The sequence below is a fragment of the Protopterus annectens genome, chromosome 2.part0 (assembly GCF_019279795.1).
Source record: "Protopterus annectens isolate FY-2018-M chromosome 2.part0, PAN1.0, whole genome shotgun sequence".
Classification (NCBI taxonomy): Eukaryota; Metazoa; Chordata; order Ceratodontiformes; family Protopteridae; genus Protopterus; species Protopterus annectens.
Genome location: NC_056728.1, coordinates 1749809060 through 1749830812, shown reverse-complemented (window position 1 = coordinate 1749830812; position 21753 = coordinate 1749809060). Strand labels below are relative to the sequence as shown.

Genomic DNA, 21753 nt, shown 5'->3' with positions numbered 1-21753 from the left:
AAGGTCTACCTGTGTCAAAAGTAACCTTATCTAGGTGGTTAACATCTATTATTACATTTATATATCAGCTAAGGAATAAAGAGCTTCCTGCTAAACCAAAAGGTCACTCCACTAGAGCTTTAGCTACTTCAGTGGCTTTTCAGGCAAGATTGCCAATGGAAACTATTTGTGCGGCAGCTACATGGGCCAATCCTCATACCTTTATTTCACATTATAAACTGGACGTGGCCTCCAGGAGGAGAGCTGATTTTGGTTCCACTGTTCTGAAGAGTCTGTTCCCATAAGCCACCCAGGATTGAGGTGCTAGGGACGCTGTCCCAACCAGCAAGAATGAAGGCGAGATAGACAACTTAACATTAAGAAGTTATGTACCTACCATAACGTTCCATGCTAGTTGTCGTCTTCTCGCCTTCTTTCTTGTGTCCCACCCTCCATCTCCCTATCCTAGTAGACAGAGAAGAGTTCCTTTTGTTTTTCTCTCTGGCTGAGTCTTCTCTGGCTATTCCTTCTGACTAGTAGTCTGTCTAGTAGGATTTATGCATTCTAGGACAGGATTCCTGTATTATTATTATTATTATTATTATTATTATTATTATTATTATTATGATGTCTGCAGTTAGACTTACCAGACGAGATCTGGGTATCTAGCGCCAGGCATCATGGGATATAGGGGGGCCTCGAGCCAGTAAGCAGCTCTCGAGCTTTTGAAGATGGCCGAGTCGGAGCCGAGGATCAGCTCCGAACCCAACCAGCAAGAAAGAAGGTGAGAAGAAGACAACTAACATGGAACATTATGGTAGGTACATAACTTCTTATTACTAAGCCTCCGTCCTGATGTGTTTGTGTGTAATAAAGCTGCTTGAACTGAGCCCACAACTGTTTGTCTGTTTTATCCTGACTAGATGAGTGACAGCAGCCCTGGGATAAGCTAAGCCAGCAGACTCTGACATAGTTGTGGGTCTGCCAGCAGACATTGACATAGGCATGGCTCTGCCCTATTTGGAAACAAGAAAGAATCAGAGATGACATGGGCAGATGCCATCGACATACTAGATAGATGGAGATGTATGAGGTAAGGCAGTATCACTGTCACTAAGTTGGGTAAGGGTTAACAGTGCTGAAAGTCAACTCAGACATCAGACTCGGCCAGCAGCAAGGACACTTTCAATGACTGCAATAGAGACCACACTCAAACATCTGCAGTTATGTTAAGTTTTTTTTTTTTTTTTTTTTTTTTTGGTTCCTTGTGCCCCTCATCTGACCAGCTTCGTCTTCTATGGCTCCAACTTACTCCTCCTACTACCTGATAGGAGGGAAGGGGACTTAGTAAAGCAGCGTATTACTGGTGCCCCCCCCACTGAGGACATCATTGACAAACTTCATTTATGGTAATTTGCCAACATAACTGTACTTTCTTTGGTTTGTTGTCATAAATACATTTTGCCTATCTTTAAGCAGCTATTTGTATTCAACCATCTGCTGTTTATGTAGGTATGTATGTATGTTTGTAGGTGCATTTCTTAACCAGGAAAGAGCACTGATCTCAGTCGACCATTTTTATGCTCAGCCTGTAAGACCGTATAAATCAGAACAAAGAAAGAAAGCCATAAATAATAATTAATAAAGGTGCATGAAACAAAAGGTTATAACCACAATGATGAGGAAGTACAGATTAATACACAAAGACAGATAATGTCACATGCAGAGAGAAGTAACATTTTTAGTACATATTATGTTGAGCCATATTGTAGTGTACTTCCCTGTTTGTTAAGCATATCACAGTGCTGTTGTGTGTTCTTTGATACAATATTACCTATATTTACTGTTCTATCGTAACTTCTGTTAGAAATATTTTGTTTCCTTTGTTATTCCTAAGAGAATATTTTAACAGTTGCTGATTTAATTTAAAATATTCTCTTATACTTTTTTTTTAAGAACAGGTGCACATTTTCTCTCTAGGAATGTCAGAGGTAAAAAAAACTTTCTAGCAGCTGGTATACAAATGGTAAAACATTGTACTATAATCACCAGAAACAATCAAAATGTATTTATATTATTTATAACAAATTCTGCATGTTTCTGGTGATTATAGCACTGTGATTTACCATTTGCAGTATTCATTTAGAATAAATCCTCAAGAAAAAAATAACAATTACACACATCTATCTTTAAAGACACTAAAATTTAAAATTAGTTGTAAAAGAATGTTAAAAATTTAAGTGGAAAGGGTTGAAATATGCTGACTGTGGTATTTACTAAAATGAGAGATGCTTATTCTGTTTTTTTTTTTTAAATTAGAGTACATTATCTAGAAGAAGAAAACCAACAGCTACAGGAAAGGATCCTCCGACTGACTACCCAGGTTGGAGAACTAGAGCGTGCTCTAAGGAACATGCCATATTTCAATTTAGAGGTATCTTGTATTATATTTTCTGGTCTTTAACAGTACTTTCTTAACATTGCCAATCAACAACAGCCATGCAGCTTTCTTGCTATCAAAACAAAAATTATAAAATTATAGAGTACTTATAAGAAAAAGGTCTGATGTGTTTTTAAAGTGATGTATGCTGCTTAAATTGAGATAAACATATTAAGATATTAGTTATATCTCACAGAGGATACCACTGCTGTGGAACAGACTCCTCATCCTCATAAAACAAAGTTCATTACTCTCCATTTTGAAGCGCAACTTAGATCTGTGGATGGGAAACAGAAAATTTGCCCCAAGACTTCCCTTGTACTACTAATGGACAGAGGCAGCTTCTAAATGCTTTATCCCATGCATGGGTTCCCTCAAATGTATCTATGGTATGAGCCCACTTATTCTCATTAGGGGCAATATATAATTATCAACCATGGGATAGGTAAGACCAGTCTATATCCAAATGGGATAGGTTATTTTGAGCACAAAAAGGAAAATTAGCTAGGCTTAAAATGGCCTGCATGGACAACTAGGCTAGTAGTTACCTATGAATCTATTAACATGTCACAAAAAGATATGAAATGTTTATGAAATTTTCTTCTACATTAACTGGAAAATAGATGAAATGTTACATGTAGCCCTGTTTCACTTACATGCTTTCTCTTATTTAGCTTTTAAGTGACTTTCTCTTATGTGGCGAGTCTGTCAAATATTTTACAATTTTTTTCAATTATTTCATTTCAGAAATTACTTTTCAGGGAATGTTGAGTTAACCTAATGTTAGTCGCAGTCTTTGTTGACTTTTTCCGTGTTGTCTCCATGTCTACGTTAGGTTTTCCAGTTTCTTCTCACTTCCCAAAAGCATGCTGGTTGATTGGTTCTACTAAATTGTCCATTTATATGTATTTTATTAGGCATTTGTTAACTGAGGTGGTGGTCTGGTGTGAAGACCCATTTCATCTGTGAACAATGATATTAGCAAAACTCCTGGCATTGATTTATATTCTCATTCCAATTGTCTAATCAGTAAAAAAGTGTCTGTTCCCATGGATGTCAACTTTCCCACTATGTAGGTCTATTACCAGCTTGGTGGATATGGGCATCCTGAGGTAATGTAGAAATTGCCTCATGTTTACTGACAACCAGTTTATTCTCAAACAAGTTGACATGGTATGTGAGAGATGCATTTACACAATGTCAGTGGAGGCAAAGCTCTCACATAAAAGTACTCCTAATGTTTGTAAGTTTGTCAGTGGTACACACACTGTACTTATCACACACAATTCAAAGCAGACGAATAGACCCACATATGTTAAGACACTTAAATGTAACTTTCCTAAACCCCAAAGACCTCCTAGATGAAGTACACATAACAAATACCCTCAGCAGGCCTAAATGTACTCTTTCAAAACAACACCCACAAAAAACAAATAAAGCCATATCTCATGGAGCCCTCTACTTCTAAGCCCATAAGGCATGCCACCACACAATCCAACATTCTAGTCATTGGAGACTCCATCATGAGACACACTGATGTCCCTCTCACCAGGATGAGTAAGGAGAAAGTCATGGTTAGTTGCTTATCAGGGGCTAGAATCCACCACATTATGCACGCACACAGGTCATTGGACCACAAGTACCAGTATGACTCAGTCATAGTCCATGTGGGAGTAAATGACCTGACACGTACCACCCTAGACTGTATGAAGAGAAACATCATGGAGCTCTTGGAATATGTGTCTCAGGCTGGTATGAGCCTAGCATTGAGCAGCATTTTACCTTCTGTAAGGATAATGCAACATTATGAACAAAAGATGACTGACTTTAATAACTGGTTTAGTTTCTGGTATTATTCTAAGGGGGTGCAGTATTTGTCAGCATGGAAGGAGATGGTCAACCGACCACACTGCTTTGCCAGGGGATGGTCTGCACTTGTCCCCTCTAGGCTTTTGAATATTAGCTAAAACATTGTCTTCCTCCATAATGCCTTTTTTAGGCAATGCCAAACTGAAAGTACTTCCAACATAGCAGATCAAAACCAAGAAAATCTAAAGGTATTACTGCTCAATGCTATGAGTCTAAACAAAAAACCTCCACTCCCTAGAGGCTGTCTTCACCCTAGAGAATGCTGATGCCTGTGCAGTCACTGAGACATGGTTTAAAGCCATGGAGAGCACATCAACAGTGCAAGGTTATAATGCCTTCCACACATTTAGACCAGCTACTACACAGACAGGGACTAAATGTGGAGGTGTCTTGATTTACATCAAAAATAAATATACCCCAAGGCTTATCAAAATTAAACGTACCTCAAAGTTGATCAAACAGGACAATGCACTCAAGCTGGTCCAAGTTCAAATTACCGTAGGCAAAATCCAATACCACTTCCTTGTAAGCTGTAGGTCCCAATTCTATTACCCAGTAAACCCATAGCATGTATTTAAACTTATTGGAAACACTTACCATCCAACCCATAGCATGTATTTAAATTTATTGGAATCACTCACCATCCAATCCAATACCATATTCATTAGCAATGTTAATTACCTCAGTGTCAACTGAGAATCCTATATGACACCAAATGTACAGGCACAGAGATTCCTGGATTTTGTCAACACAAACTCACTGGATAAGATTGTCAGTACACCAACCAGGGATGCAATTGTACTAGATCTGATCCTCACTAATATGGGAGAGTGCTGCACACCCCCTACTGTAATGTCTTCTCTGGTAAGGTCAGACCACAAAATGGTCTCACTTAAAGTAAAAATAAAACCTGGACCCCCCAGCTAAACCACCTGGAGTATTTAGGAACTACTGTAAGCCTAACTTCCTGCCATTAAGTGATAACCTGGCAAAATTTCAAGCCCCCATAAACCCTGAGAATACTGCTGCCTATGCAGAGCTGTTCACAGAAACTCTGTACAAGCATGTTAATAGCTGCATAGAAGCAGCTGTACCCACCAGGAAGAAGTACAGAACTAACTCAAAAACAAGTCACGCTGGTGGAATCACAAAATCAATAGGCTGTATAACAGAAGGAAGAAAATCATGGCAAAAATTAGGAGATGCAGCACCCAGCAGGATAAAAGCACTCTCATCAAACTGAACAAACAACTCAGAGGACAAATAAAGCTTACCAAAGCCAAATTTGAGCTAAATTTGGCCTCCCTGGCCAAGGACAACCACAAGGCATTCTTTAGCTATGTCCGCAACCTCAAAGGCAATACACAATTGTGTTCAAAGCGCATTGTAAATGGAACCACCTATACTGAGTCAGAAGATGTAGGAAAACTACTGGACGATAAATTCACCTCCAACTTTACCCCTCTCTCCCTCAACCTTCCCTCAGGAAATACCATTAAATATAACTCCCCCTGCTATCATTAGGGAACAGGTCCTTAATGCTCTCTCTGCATCAATGGGCCCAGTCAGTATCCCAGGATGTCTTCTAAATGGAATGAAACATGATCAATCATCCTCTCTGGAATTGCTATTTAACAGAAGCCTCAAAACAGGCTTCATGCCTCATGAATGGAGAACAGCAACAATCATCCCTCTGCACAAAGGTAGGCCATCTACAGGCCCTGGAAACTGCATACCCATAAGTCTCATTAGTCTTATATGTATAGCCATGAAAAGAAATATTGTGGAAATGATCAGTAGTGATATAGTAAACCTCCAGACACTGTACCCAACCCAGTTTGGTTTCATCAAGGTCATCTTTGAGAATGTCCCCAAAGTAATTGATGAGGGCAGAATGGGTCACACTGCCTACCTTGACCTGGCCAAGGCATTTGACACAGTACCCACTTGGGCGTTTTTGACATACTCAGGAGTAAGGTACAAACCTGTATGTTACCCAGTGGATAGCCATCTGGCTTGCAGACAGTTCTGAGGAAGTTAGAACTGGGGAATCCACATCTACAAAGAGGCCACTCAGAAGTGGAGTCCCTCAGGGATCGGTTCTTGGACCACTCTTTTTTGGCATTTACTTCTCTGAAGTCAAGGCCAATGTCGGTGGTCTCTGGCTGACAGATTTGTAGATGATTGCAAATTAGGATGTGTTATTGAATCCCACATTGACACAAATGTTCTCCAGGAAAAGTTGACACAGGCAAACAACTGGTGTCAGAGCCATGGACTAAAACTAAATGCCAAGAAATGCATAATATCCTTCGGGAAGTCATCCACCCCAGTAATTGACATATTGACAACACATCCCTTAGAGTTTACCCAGTAATCAGGGACTTGGACACACACACACAGTAATCTAGCCTTTGACCATCACGTGTCTACAGTAGCGAGGAAATCATTCTGTGTTACGCAACTTATAAACAAAGGTATGGCACCTAAGTCCAAGGAAGTCAGTGTTCCACTGTATTCGGCATTCGTCACACCTGTCATTTGAGTACAGTGTTCCCTTTGGTATGTACCTAACCAGGCATATCCAGCAAGTGGGATGTCCACAGAGGTTCCTCACTAAAAGAATGCAGAGCATAAGTAAAATGTCCTATGCAGACCAACTCAAGGCCCTATACTGTATTCTGTCTCCTGCAGGCTTTTGAGAGGAGATCTATGCCTGGCATATGGGACATTGTCAGACCCCACTCTGATGGACCTCCTACATATCCACAGAACAAACAGCACCAGAGCTGCCCATTCTAAAGACTTAAACCTTGCCTGTGATATAAATAGGACCTGCTGGAGAGACAGGTATGTATCCCAGAAATGACCCCGTCTCTGGAACAGGCTCCCCTTCCGTGTGAAGCAGAGTTTTTCCCCTAACCTAATTCAAGTGCAGCTTGGACAATTGGATGGGTAACAAGAAATTCATCCCTGGTTTGGCACCTATGTCTCTAGTGGACACAGGCAACCTGTAAATGCTTCATGTCCCAGGCCCCTGCTTGTAAATATTTCTTCTCCCATGCCCCTGCTTACACTTATCAAGGGTATCAGAACTTGTCAGAGATTTTAGATGCATGGCTAGGCTTAAAAAAGCCTTTAGCCTTGTAAGCACCTATGAACCTATAAAAGTTGTATTTACCCTTGCGTTTTGTACCCTGATCATGGCTAGAAGGAACCAGAGAAGGTAACCCACTTCACTTAGCTCTTTAAACAAAAAATGCCAAAGGGGGAAATATGCCATTGTTTTTGAGATTACAGATTCTTGAATGACTTCCATACATGGAGACTTGTCATTTACCAAAGTTGTCCCTACTGACTCCTGTGCCACCTGAATCCGATATCTTTAGCAGCACCGTCATTAGCATTTTAGTCTTGTCCAAGACCTTGTAATGTCTTAAAGTTTTCACTGCGAATCCCTGTATATGACTTATAAATTCTCATTCTTGGCCCTCTTGTCGTATCATCATGTGGTTTCAGAAGTGTTTCAGATTTCTTAAATGCACCCTTACCAGGGGATGCTTTAATAAAGTTGGAGAAACTACTTTAAGACAACAGGGATCTAAATCAGTAGCTAGTTCATTACATTTGTCAGTTTGATGACAGCCTAAGAATATAACTCTCAGACACGCTGATCTTTAACAGTGTTTGTGAAGGTTAAAGAGTAAAAAGGAAAAGGACATCTTTCCTTTCCCTGACTCATTTGGTGAAGATGAAGAGGGACAGATTCAGACAGGGAGAGTTCCTTCTATCAAACCCCTGGAACTTCATATTGATCACTGCTGCAGTAGCCTAAGCTATTTACGTTATATCCTGCATAGAATATAAAAGCCAGGCAGCTTCCAAAGCTTCAGGGCACCTTCAACACACACAGACACACACACACACACACACACACACACACACACACACACACACACACACACACACACACACACACACACACACACACACACACATAGAAACACACACACACAGACACACACACACAATTGGTCAGCTCAACCTGAGCTAGCTACAAGGCAGATTTGGGTGCAAAGCCATTCAGAGCTTTCCTGCCACCAAAGAGAGAGCTCCTGTGTGGGCTTTCAAGGATTGATGGTTGGCTTGTGCTGTTCCATTGCTGGACAGATAAGTTCCCTTTGGGGGAAATCGGTCTTTCATGTATTATTTTTAATATTTAAACTTACTTTCTTATTTAGGAGAGTATATTTTAAGCTAAGAATTTGTGTTTTTATTGACAGTCATCTGACTTTATTATACTATTAAATAGGAGCACACTGTTGTGTTTGACAGTTTAAAAGTTGATTTAAACATTCTAAAACTTTTTTCCTGTGGAAAAACTGTGTTTAGTTTACTTTTGGGGGCTGCTAAAGCCTATTAGAGTATGTTTTGTACTGTGAAGTTACTTTTTACTGCTTTTAAAACTTTACTGGTTTGCACTGCTTAGTTTCGGCAGGAAAGAAGCACCATTTTCAGCTTGACCATGAAACAAACTACCTGACCCATGGTCCGTCCTTCTTCCAGTTAGAAAAGTAAAACACTGACTATACAGCTTTTGGTACCACAGCAGACCAGAAGATCGACTCAGCCACAGGTGTTGACTCTGCTGTGGCAAAAATCTGGTTCCTCAGACCACTCAATTGTTACCCAGAAACCTTTGGTGTTGTCCATACACCCACCATGGACAGAGGGTTAACAATGCTCTCTGCAGCTGTTGGGGTCCCCTCAGTGAGCAAGGGAGAGCCACTTTTGTCAGTGTGGAAGAACGGAAGATGCTCCTGCTTAACCAGAGTTGTGTCCATCCTGTGGAAAGCTGTTGTTGCCACTGACAACTCTGTTTGTCCCAACATTTCTGTCAAAAAAAAAAAAAACAGAAAACTAAACATGTATCATCTCCTGCTCTAGTTTCATTGGACAGAAGTAGTTTATTAGTCTACCTCAGGATCTTGTAAAGGCTGTTGACTCTTCTTATCATGTGGTTTCTGATATAAGAAAAAGGGATTCCTCTTCTTCTGAAGAGATTCAAGAAATTGAGGCTGGAGAGGAATGTGATTGACAGGCACAGGTTTTTCTCCTCAGACTTCTGATTCAGACACAGAGGAGAACATGTTATCTGAATCTCTTTGTCAAGGATTCTCTTTCCCTGAGACTATTTCCAGAATGTGCCAGTGTTTTTAATGGGAGAACACTTGAGTTTTCTCAGTCCCTCAGAAAATACTGTGAAGTGTTACAAATGGAATTTCCTGAACCTACTACCATCCCCAATGCTGACAGCAGTAAAGGATGTGTTTATCACAGCTTGTGGATGTCCTTCAAGGATGCATCTGCAGTCCTAACAAATGGGTTGTCCTGTCGTCAGGCAGCCCTTCGACCATTTCTAAAAAATATTTCTTATCTAAGGAATCATCAGAGGACAGTTTCTTAGTTAACTGATCAAGCATAAACTCTTGGTATTGGATCATATGAAACTGACAGTTCAAAGCTCTAGCTGAAAGAGTAGCAGAGGTGTAAACTTTTTTACCCCATCTCTCTAAGGACCTGGATTCCCTTTCAGAAGGGAGAGGGTTTTTTGCTGAGGTCGAGGCTACTGCCTTAGGCCCCTGGGAGATAGTCTCAGGATCTGCAAGAGGAGCCTTGTATAAGTGGTGATGAGCCGAAAAACTGTTCAGCAAACTCCGACCGACGCCTAAGCGTTCGTCGGTTGAAGGAAGCACAGGCTAAACAGGCTGCTACGTCGTGGTCTGGGCCTAAACAAGGTAAGCAGTAAGAGTGGAAATCTTTATGAGGTATTTGTTTCCCACAAGTTAAACAGTTATTCACTTTTTCTGACATCGGCTGAGGCAAGAAAGAGTCCCCAATGGGGTACTTAGCTTTTTAGAAGTCTTCGAAGTAGTATTCGGTAGTAGTAATCTCTGGATCTGACCGACCGGCACTTGCGAACAGCTTCTGCTTGAGCCACGTGGCAAGAAAGACTGAGGAAAATGGCGTCGGCTGATGCCTTTATACCCGAAGACCAGCAGAGATGACGTCGGGTGAAGTGCGACACCAGCCGAGGCCAGACCCAGACTTTGGAATCCGGCCGACCGAAGGGCTGCCTGACGACAGGACAACCCATTTGTAAGGACTGCAGATGCTATCCTGTTCGGACATCTACATTTATGGTAGGTACAAAACTGTACTTTTCCCCTGATAGCCAGCCTGTGGCACTTAAGAAAGCAGATAGAATGTACAAATCCATCCCAGACCTAACGCAGCAGCTATAGCTTTAGTTAATCCAGCTGCTGCCAAACACTTTAATTCTAATCCTTCCCTTTCTGACAAGGATGGTAAAATAATTAAAAGTTTTGGGAAAAAAAGTTTGTGCTTCTTCAACTTTAATTTTTAGAATTTTGAATTGTCAGGCCCATACTTTAATGTTTATTCTGACTAATTGTGAAAATAATGAGGAATGTTTTGTCTGAAGTTCCCTCTTGTAAGGAAAAATTTGCTTTGTGCAGTATAGTGTCTTCAGTTTCTGAGGTCTCTACTGATTGTTTAAAGTGTGTATTTATGATGCTGTAAAAACTACATCCAGGGCTGTTGCCACTAGTGCTGTGTTTTCAGAACCCTGTAAAAATGTAAAAAAAAATGAGATTTTAAATTCTCCTTTGGACAGAGATTTTGTTTTTAGACACTGCAGAGGTTATTAAAAATGTGATGAGAAAGTAAGCTGATACAGGGAATCTCAGATTTTCAACCCTCCTTCTGTAAATTCTCCAATGAATTTTCTGTCCGTTATCCAGTTTTGGCAAGAAACAAGATAAACAGTCTCAGCAAAATGCTGATAAGTAGACATTTAAAAAAACAGTGGCAAGGATGTCCCAAAAATAAACAGGAGCCCTACAGGATAAAGGGAAGTCAAATAAAACAGAGTGACTGTTTAAGGGACCATAACCCCTCTCCCATTCTGGCATTCCCTTATCCGTTCCAGAAAATCTGAATCGGGGTTACCAGACGTCCCTATTTGAGCAGGACTGTCCCAAGATCAGCAGCCCAATCCCAAATCCCACATTGCCAGTTAAAATCCTGGAGAAACAGTCTCCACTTTGTGATTTTTGATTGGCCTGTATACCGGTATACGAGCCAATCATAAATTGCGAAGCAGAGCCACTTCTGTTCAATGCGAAACAGCGGGCTGTTCCGCATTGAACAGAAGAAGCTCTGCTGTGTGATTTTTTTAGTTTTTTTTTGATTGGCTGGCATACCGGCATGCGGGCTAATCATAAATCACAAAACGGAGCCACACCACTTCTGTTCAATGCTGAACTCTGGTGTTCCACATGAAAGCCCTTTTTTTTGGTCCCTATCTGTCCCTTTAGGAATCTGGCAGCTGTGGTCTGAATACACATTTCTGTCTTTGGCAGCAGATTGTTTCAGACAGAAGAGCTGTGGAACCGATTCAGCAGGGTTACAAATGGCAGTGGGAAGAAATTTTCCCTTCTAGGAATTTACTCCACATTTACCATCACAAACCCCTCTGTTCTGTCCTGTCCTGTTGTACAGCATATGCTGTCTCAGAGGGTAATAGAATCAATTCCTCCTTCCCATTTGGGAAAAGGCTTTTATTTAAGAATGTTTTCGATGCCAAAAAAAATGCATGGAGACCAGTTCTAGACCTTTCTTTCATAAACCAGTATGTGATAATGTCCGAGTTTAAAATGCTTTCACTTCATAACCTGTTAACCGTTCTCCTCATTTGAGGTTTTTTTTTTTTTTTTTTTGCAACCATAGATTTAAAAGATGCATTCTGAGTCATCCAGACTTCAGGTAGGTTTTGTATATCTAGATCACATTATCAGTTTTCTGCCTTACCTTTTGGGCTGCCTGCTGCTCCTAAAGTGTTCACAAAGTGTCTAAGCTCCATTTATAGCTCATTGCAGGCTACAGGGTATCCACAGTTTCCATATTATGACAACTTGCTTATCTTTGCATCCTTATACAAAGTGTCAGGAATTTCTCACTTAGGTGTGAGATCTCCTACACAGGCTGGGACTCCCAAGAGAACATTAAAAAGTATTTTTTGACTCCATTCTTTGGGTGTCTGCTAGACACCACAATGCAAAGAGCTGTTCTGCAGGAAAAATACATCTATATTTAGATGCATTCTAGGGGTTTTCCACTCAGACTTTGGTCACTGTAAGGGAATACCTCAATATTCTAGGTCTCATGGCATCTATGATTTTCATGATACCTCTGACAAGACTTCACACGAGAAAGATACAATGATATATGAAGCCTCCTTGGTCCCAACACCAATAAATCTCAGAGAGGCAGGAATAGACGTTCCAGAGGCAGAAATCAATCCAGAGGAGGTGCCTACAGAGGACGTCAGTGGCAAGGCAATAACCAACAAGGCGCAGACACAACCACTACCACTGCAACAGGACAATCACAGTGACTTGGTTCTGACACCGCCTACCAGGGAACAAATAGCAGCACCTTTAGGCGGAAAGTTAGCCTTATTTTCAAAAAACTGGCACTATATCACAAGAGACAAGTGGATTTTGCAAACTATAGACCAAGGCTACAGGTTTCATTTCCACACCTTACCAGTAAAAAGTGGAATGCCAAACCTACCACCAAATCAAAAGACAGAAGCCCTAAAACAAATAGCTCAATTAACAAAGATGAGAGCTGTGGAAAGGGTACCACCTACAGAACAGGGCAAAGGATTTTACTCCAGACTTTTCCTAGTACCAAGAAAAGAGAAAAATTGGAGACCTATTCTCGTCCTGTCCGCTCTAAACACATTCATCATTGTTCCAAAATTCAAAATGCTGACCCTACAGCAACTTCTTCCCATGCTGGGCAAGGAGTGTTGGCTGGTAACTCTAGATCTCAAGGAGGCATACCTGCACATCCCCACGTCCCCATACGACCAAATTGCAGAAGATACCTCAGATTTCTTGCAGGATCAGAGCATTATCAATTCTCAGCATTGCCCTTTGGCTTATCTACTGCGCCCAGAGTGTTCACGAAATGCCTGGCATCAGTAATCGCTCATTGCAGGCTTCAGGGAATCCAAATTTACCCATACCTGGACGACTGCCTGATACAAGCAGACAACAAAAGCAAGCTGACACAAGACTTACGAAGAGTCATTTGCTTACTACAAGCCCTGGGATACACAGTCAATTTAAAAAAGTCAAGACTGATACCATCCCAAACAAGAACATTCTTGGGTGCAGAATTGGACACAGTAAAACAGATGGCATTCCTAACTGCAGAAAAACAAGAACAACTTCCTCTTTACTTCTTGGCATTAACAAAGCAGAACAAACTAACAGCAAGGAAAGTACTGCAGGCCTTGGGCTTCATGGCATCCTGCATAATCCTGGTCCCCATGCCAGACTGCATATGAGAAAGCTACAGTGGTACCTAAAGAATTTATGGTCTCAACACAGGCACAGCTTAGAAACCGAAATACCACTAATCCCATGCCTGAAACAAGAATTCCTATGGTGGGCTCAAGCATGCCAGGCAAACCCAGGTTTGTCCTTCCACAACATTCAAGCAAGCCAAACCATCACAACGGACGCCTCAGACCTAGGTTGGGGGGCCCACATGTTGGACAAATGCATTCAAGGCTTATGGACTCCAGACAGCTGCACCTGCACATAAATCAAAAAGAAATGCTGGCAGTAAAACTAGCAATCCAGAATTTCAGACCATTCCTCAAAGAAGGCCAATTAATGATAAGGACAGACAACACCACAGTCATGTGGTACATCAACAAACAGGGAGGCACTCATTCATACCCCCTATGTCGAATGACTCTGGACCTATGGAATATGGCTCTGAGCTACAACATTCAGTTACAGGCAATATTTGTACCGGGAAAAGAAAACATCCTAGCAGACATGTTAAGCAGAACTACCTCGGATGCTCACGAATGGATGCTACACCCAGACATCTTCAAGGCCATCACAAAGAAATGGGGAATGCCACAAATAGACCTATTCGCATCCCCACTCAATCACCAGCTCAAGAAATTCTGCACAAGGACATTCCACCCACTTGCTTGGAAGGTGGACTCTCTATCCTTCAGTTGGAAAGGCCTGACAGCATATGCATTTCCACCTCTTCCTTTGATGCACAAGGTACTACTGAAAATCAAAGAGGAACATCCAAGGATAATTCTGATAGCTCCAAATTGGCCAAGACAACACTGGTATCCATTGCTGAGGAGCATGTCTCGGGGGGGAACGTGGACACTACCCCTGATTCCTTTGATGTTAACTCGGAGCGACTACAACATCCTGCATCCAAACCTGAAAACTCTGCAACTGACTGCCTGGAACATTACATAGGAACAACTAACCCAGATTTATCCCAAAGGGTTAAAGACATTATCCTAGAGGCCCGCAGACCTTCAACAAGAAGGAACTATGCAGGAAAATGGAAAAGGTTTGTTATTTGGAGAACTGAAAGAGGGAAAGATGTGTCAAAGATAGATATTGCCAACATCCTGGAGTATTTGGCAGAGCTTCTCCATACTGGCCTGTCCTTTTCCTCCATCAAGATACATGCATCAGCTATTTCTGCAGAATACAGCTTCGATCCCCCTGTCTTCTCACATCCTCTACTCAGGCAGTTCCTCAGAGGAATCAAGAATGTAAAACCTCCTAGGAAACCACCAATACCAGCATGGGACTTGAACTTTGTGCTAGAAAAATTGACACTCCCTCCATTCGAACCAGCAGCAACAGCAGATCTTCAACACCTATCCTGGAAAACTGCTTTCCTACTGGCAATTACTTCAGCAAGAAGGGTTTCGGAACTACAGGCCTTAATGGCAGTACAACCCTTCCTAATCTTCCATCAAGATAGAGTGTCCATGAGAACTAATCCTACATTTATGCCTAAGGTGGTATCCAGAGTGTCTCTAAACCAGGCAATCCACCTACCTACCTTCTTCCCCAATCCACAGAACAGGGGGGAAAGACTGCTGCATACCTTGGATGTACATAGACAGTTGCGCTACTACCCGGACAGAACCAAGGGCAATAGAACAACTGACCAGCTTCTAGTAGCTTATGCAACAGGAAGGGAAGGAGAAGCAATTTCCAAACAGACAATCTCCAAGTGGATAGGAAATTGCATAAGATTCTGTTACTCCTACCATGGAAAGCAAATTCCACAGAACATAAGGCCTCATTCTACAAGGGCTACAGCCACTACCACAGCTTTCTTACGAGGAGTGGCTACCAAGGACATTATTGAGGCTGCTACTTGGACCTCCGTGCATACATTTGCCAAGCATTATAACTTACCTCTATACTCTAGATCCCGAGCAGGGTTTGCCACTGCTGTTTTGCAAGGGATCCTAACTACACCATAATTCTTCTTCCTCCTCCTCTAGTTTGGCTATGGTATTCTACCCATTTGTTAGGACTGCAGATGCATCCTTGAAGGACATAGTACAGTTTTGTACCTACCATAAATGTAGATGTCCGAACAGGATAGCATCTGCAGTCAGGATTACCCTCCGTCCTTCCCCTCTGTGGTACTCCTAGGGTATTTACCCACCTAATAGCTAGCTGGGGGGGGGGATCTCTTATGGTGTATTTGTTTGTATATATGTACATACATGCTTATTTTTTGTGTTTGCCTTCTACTTTTTTGGAAACATTGGCATTTATCCAAAAAAATTTAGCTTACCAAGAGGGCAACTGGCATCTGGGGCAAGAATCACTGAGGAAAATGGCGTCGGCTGATGCCTTTATACCAGAAGACCAGCAGAGATGACGTCGAGTGAAGTGCGACACCAGCCGAGGCCAGACCCAGACTTTGGAATCCGGCCGACCGAAGGGCTGCCTGACGACAGGACAACCCATTTGTTAGGACTGCAGATGCTATCCTGTTCGGACATCTACATTTATGGTAGGTACAAAACTGTACTTTTCCCCTGATAGCCAGCCTGTGGCACTTAAGAAAGCAGATAGAATGTACAAATCCATCCCAGACCTAACGCAGCAGCTATAGCTTTAGTTAATCCAGCTGCTGCCAAACACTTTAATTCTAATCCTTCCCTTTCTGACAAGGATGGTAAAATAATTAAAAGTTTTGGGAAAAAAAGTTTGTGCTTCTTCAACTTTAATTTTTAGAATTTTGAATTGTCAGGCCCATACTTTAATGTTTATTCTGACTAATTGTGAAAATAATGAGGAATGTTTTGTCTGAAGTTCCCTCTTGTAAGGAAAAATTTGCTTTGTGCAGTATAGTGTCTTCAGTTTCTGAGGTCTCTACTGATTGTTTAAAGTGTGTATTTATGATGCTGTAAAAACTACATCCAGGGCTGTTGCCACTAGTGCTGTGTTTTCAGAACCCTGTAAAAATGTAAAAAAAAATGAGATTTTAAATTCTCCTTTGAACAGAGATTTTGTTTTTAGACACTGCAGAGGTTATTAAAAATGTGATGAGAAAGTAAGCTGATACAGGGAATCTCAGATTTTCAACCCTCCTTCTGTAAATTCTCCAATGAATTTTCTGTCCGTTATCCAGTTTTGGCAAGAAACAAGATAAACAGTCTCAGCAAAATGCTGATAAGTAGACATTTAAAAAAACAGTGGCAAGGATGTCCCAAAAATAAACAGGAGCCCTACAGGATAAAGGGAAGTCAAATAAAACAGAGTGACTGTTTAAGGGACCATAACCCCTCTCCCATTCTGGCATTCCCTTATCCGTTCCAGAAAATCTGAATCGGGGTTACCAGACGTCCCTATTTGAGCAGGACTGTCCCAAGATCAGCAGCCCAATCCCAAATCCCACATTGCCAGTTAAAATCCTGGAGAAACAGTCTCCACTTTGTGATTTTTGATTGGCCTGTATACCGGCATACGAGCCAATCATAAATTGCGAAGCAGAGCCACTTCTGTTCAATGCGAAACAGCGGGCTGTTCCGCATTGAACAGAAGAAGCTCTGCTGTGTGATTTTTTTAGGTTTTTTTTGATTGGCTGGCATACCGGCATGCGGGCTAATCATAAATCACAAAACGGAGCCACACCACTTCTGTTCAATGCTGAACTCTGATGTTCCACATGAAAGCCCTTTTTTTTGGTCCCTACCTGTCCCTTTAGGAATCTGGCAGCTGTGGTCTGAATACACATTTCTGTCTTTGGCAGCAGATTGTTTCAGACAGAAGAGCTGTGGAACCGATTCAGCAGGGTTACAAATGGCAGTGGGAAGAAATTTTCCCTTCTAGGAATTTACTCCACATTTACCATCACAAACCCCTCTGTTCTGTCCTGTCCTGTTGTACAGCATATGCTGTCTCAGAGGGTAATAGAATCAATTCCTCCTTCCCATTTGGGAAAAGGCTTTTATTTAAGAATGTTTTCGATGCCAAAAAAAATGCATGGAGACCAGTTCTAGACCTTTCTTTCATAAACCAGTATGTGATAATGTCCGAGTTTAAAATGCTTTCACTTCATAACCTGTTAACCGTTCTCCTCATTTGAGGTTTTTTTTTTTTTTTTTTTTGCAACCATAGATTTAAAAGATGCATTCTGAGTCATCCAGACTTCAGGTAGGTTTTGTATATCTAGATCACATTATCAGTTTTCTGCCTTACCTTTTGGGCTGCCTGCTGCTCCTAAAGTGTTCACAAAGTGTCTAAGCTCCATTTATAGCTCATTGCAGGCTACAGGGTATCCACAGTTTCCATATTATGACAACTTGCTTATCTTTGCATCCTTATACAAAGTGTCAGGAATTTCTCACTTAGGTGTGAGATCTCCTACACAGGCTGGGACTCCCAAGAGAACATTAAAAAGTATTTTTTGACTCCATTCTTCGGGTGTCTGCTAGACACCACAATGCAAAGAGCTGTTCTGCAGGAAAAATACATCTATATTTAGATGCATTCTAGGGGTTTTCCACTCAGACTTTGGTCACTGAGGGAATACCTCAATATTCTAGGTCTCATGGCATCTATGATTTTCATGATACCTCTGACAAGACTTCACACGAGAAAGATACAATGATATATGAAGCCTCCTTGGTCCCAACACCAATACCCATTATTTTTTCAAATTCCAATTCTGGGATTTGTCAGAAAAGAAATCCCTTAGTGGAGACATCAGTTATCCCTGAATCCGGGTCAGCCCGTCTGCCCACCTTTTCCAAAGCAATCAGTCACCACAGACACTTCATACTTTGCTTGGGGAACAGTGTCGAGGGGGAAAAATTGCAAAGTATCTGAGACAACAGACAGACACAAGCACATAAACATAAAATAGATGCTTGCTCATTTGAAGGCACTCAACTCTGTGAATCACCTTTAGTCCCCAGGACTTCTTCAAGTTGTTAAAGACAATACCACATTGATGTGGTAAATAGAAAAGCAAAGGGGGGAACCAGGTCTTACCCATCTCTGCAGACTAGCAATGTTAGCAAGACGTATAACTTCACGTCTCACTTTAGAGTCATCCTACATTTCTACAGAGTAAAATTGTGTGGCAGACAAGTTGAGAAGGACAAAGGCAGACCCTCATGAATGGAAACTAGATCTGGGGATCTTCCAAGATTTGATCCATTTGAGAGGAGTTCCTGGAGTAGACCTTTTTGCCTTCTGTCTGAACAATCAACTGGCAAAATTCTGCTCTAGGACTTTGTGCAAGTAGGCCAGGAAGACAGATGACTTTTATTTCCATTGGGCAGGAATGTTCCTCTATACTTTTCCACCCTTTCCACTGATATTCATGGTATTTCTGAAGATTCAAAAGGACTGCCCCAAGATCATTGTAGTGACTAGCTTATAGCCCAGACAACAGTAGTTCTCCCTTCTTTTGGAATAGGCCAGGGTCAGTTACAACAACTTTTCTTTCAGACTGGATCTGCTCACACAAGAACAAGGGTGTTTGATACATCCTGAACTGAAATAACTTCAACTGACTGCCTGGATGATCGAGTTTTAATACCTTTTAAACACCTATTTACTGAGGATATGCAGCAGACAGTAATGGAAGCAAGAGAACCTGCTACTAGAAAATCATATATTAGCAAAATGAAAAAGGCTTTCTAGTTGGTGCCAGCAACATAAGCAACACCCATTCAGGGCAATTTCAGCATGTCTGCTTGTGGATCCCCAACTTTCAAGGTAATCTCATGCCAAAATGTTTTTGAAAGCGGTATTGCATAAAAGACCTCCAAGAAAATTTCTTGCTCCACCTTGTGATCTTAATTTTGTGTTTGAGAAGTTAACACTTGCTCCATTTGATTCATCTGGCTGACTTGAGGTAATTAACATGGAAAACAGTTGCTCCGACCTCTATAAGAAGAGAATTTTAGTTTCATGCTCTTATGGTGGTCAGCCCTATCTCATTTTCTACAGTGGCAAGGTTTCCTTGAGAACTAATCCTTCTTTTATGCCTAAAGGGGTATCAAAGTTTACTTTAAGTCAAATTGTCCAACTCTCTGTGTTCCTCCCTGAACCCAAAAATGCGGGGAAAAGGATACTCCATACCTTAGATATCCACATACAACTCTGTTACTAATTGTGACAGAACAAAATCTTTGAGAACTTTTGATCAGGTTTTCATTACTCATGAAGGTAAGAAGAAGAGACACCCTTTATCAAAGCAGACTGTTTCTAAATGGTTGTCTCGGCTATTTCCTTTTGTTGTTGCCACCATAACAAAACTATTCAAGGCAGGGTGAAGGTGCAGTCTACCAGAGCCTTGGCTTCATCTATGGCTTTTTGGAAAGGGTCGGATTCTGGATGTATTCTAGAAGCAAAAACATGGTCCTCTGTACATACGTTTACAAAGCACTACAAGCTAGATTCCTTCTCCATGTCTAGGTCAGGCTTTGCTATTACCGTTCTTCAGGGTCTCTTCCATCTCCCAGTTCTACACTGTGTTGATCTATCCATATAGCTTAGGCTACTGGAGCAGTGATCATTATGAAGAACATAGTAGAGCTGTGTAAGTAAATTTACCATAACAGTAGATGTTCATATGATCACTGCTGCAGTAGCCACCTCCTTGTTTTTTTTATGCCAGGATGTGGACATTTGATTTTTATTGTTCTTATGAATGTCTTCTCAGGGCTCAGCCTCCCTGTCTCAGTTGGCATGAATGCTCTGAAGTGTGAGGCACCTAAACCTGTCTTTTAGTCAGCTCATCTCGAGCTGACTAATGGCTTGGGCATGTGTAACATGCCCTGAAGCTTTGTAACTGACAAGCATAGTACAGCACCATTTCTCTTTTCACCTTTCCATTTGGCATTTCACATTAGAATATTTAACAAATGATGTGATGTTGTTCTATCTTGCCTTCATTCTTAGCAGGTTGGGTTCAGAACTGATCCTCAGTTCTGACTCTGCCTAAACAATAGCTCGAGGTCTTCCACTAGCTTGTGGCTAAAACCCTATCCCATCATGCACTAGGAAAGCTCCCCAGATCTCATTTGCCGCTAAACAAGATCGGGTGCTCTTCCTACTGGCTCTGGCTAAGTAGAATTTTTCTCTATATTTTTTGAAAATTGCTAGCTTTTTTCAAACTATTTTGGTGTAGTTAAGGTTTACTGAGTAGATTGTGTGTGCTTCCGTTTTTCTCTACTGAGTTGTTGTTGCTGTTTGGCTGTCGTTTTTCCCGCAAGGCCTTTCTCCCCTATCCTGGCTTTAACTTATTTCTCAAAAGCCCATTTTACTTAGAGGTCTTTCCTGTTCCTTTTTTCTACTTTCCTCTTTAACTATATAGGTTAATTTGTTTATATTAGAGAACTGCCTTAGCCCATTTGACTTAGAGGGCTTTTTTTATTTATTTTATTTATTTAACATTTGTTTACTGGGAAGGTCTGACTTGGAATGAAGCCAGTTTTCAGTGGAGGCCCAGGGAAAAATGCTGTAGAGACACATCTTTGTAACTTTTCCCTTTGTTTTTTTACTTAAGGGTAGTTCATTTAAATTAGAGAGCTCCTTTGTCCATTTAAGCTAGAGGGCCTTTTTCCTAAAGTGTTTTTGGTGTGATTGTTATTATTTAAAAAATTATATATAATAAAAAAGTAGTGGTAGAATATGTATATTTTTTCTGAATTTATCTGCTTTCTGCTGTTGTTGTTGACCACTATAATGTCTTCAAAGGATCCCAAGGAAGCTAAACCCTCTTGGTTTAAGAAATGTGTTGTGTAGGCAAAGATCTCTCTGACTGATGGACACACCATTTGTGTGTACTGTCTTGGAGCTGTTCACCTGCAAGAGTCCTGTGCCATATGTCACTCTTTTTAGCCACAGAGTATTAATAGAAAGGATAAACCAACAGATTTTTCTGAAGCAATTGAAGAAGGTCAGGGTCCTTCAAAATTGGGCAATCCCCTTCTTCAAGATATGAAAAGTTGGGGAAAAGGTCCTCATCCTTGAGTACTCAATTGGAGCCAACAA

At 41.2% G+C, this 21753-nt stretch overlaps 1 protein-coding gene across 1 annotated transcript in view; it reads left to right on the top strand.

The window, feature by feature from the left end:
- The window catches only part of CCDC30 (coiled-coil domain containing 30), a 2524512-nt gene that overhangs the window by 2303962 nt on the left and 198797 nt on the right, over positions 1-21753 (top strand). The window contains exon 26 of the mRNA XM_044060442.1: positions 2299-2413. Within this exon, the coding sequence (XP_043916377.1) occupies positions 2299-2413 (115 nt within the window). The remainder of the gene's footprint in view (positions 1-2298; positions 2414-21753) is intronic.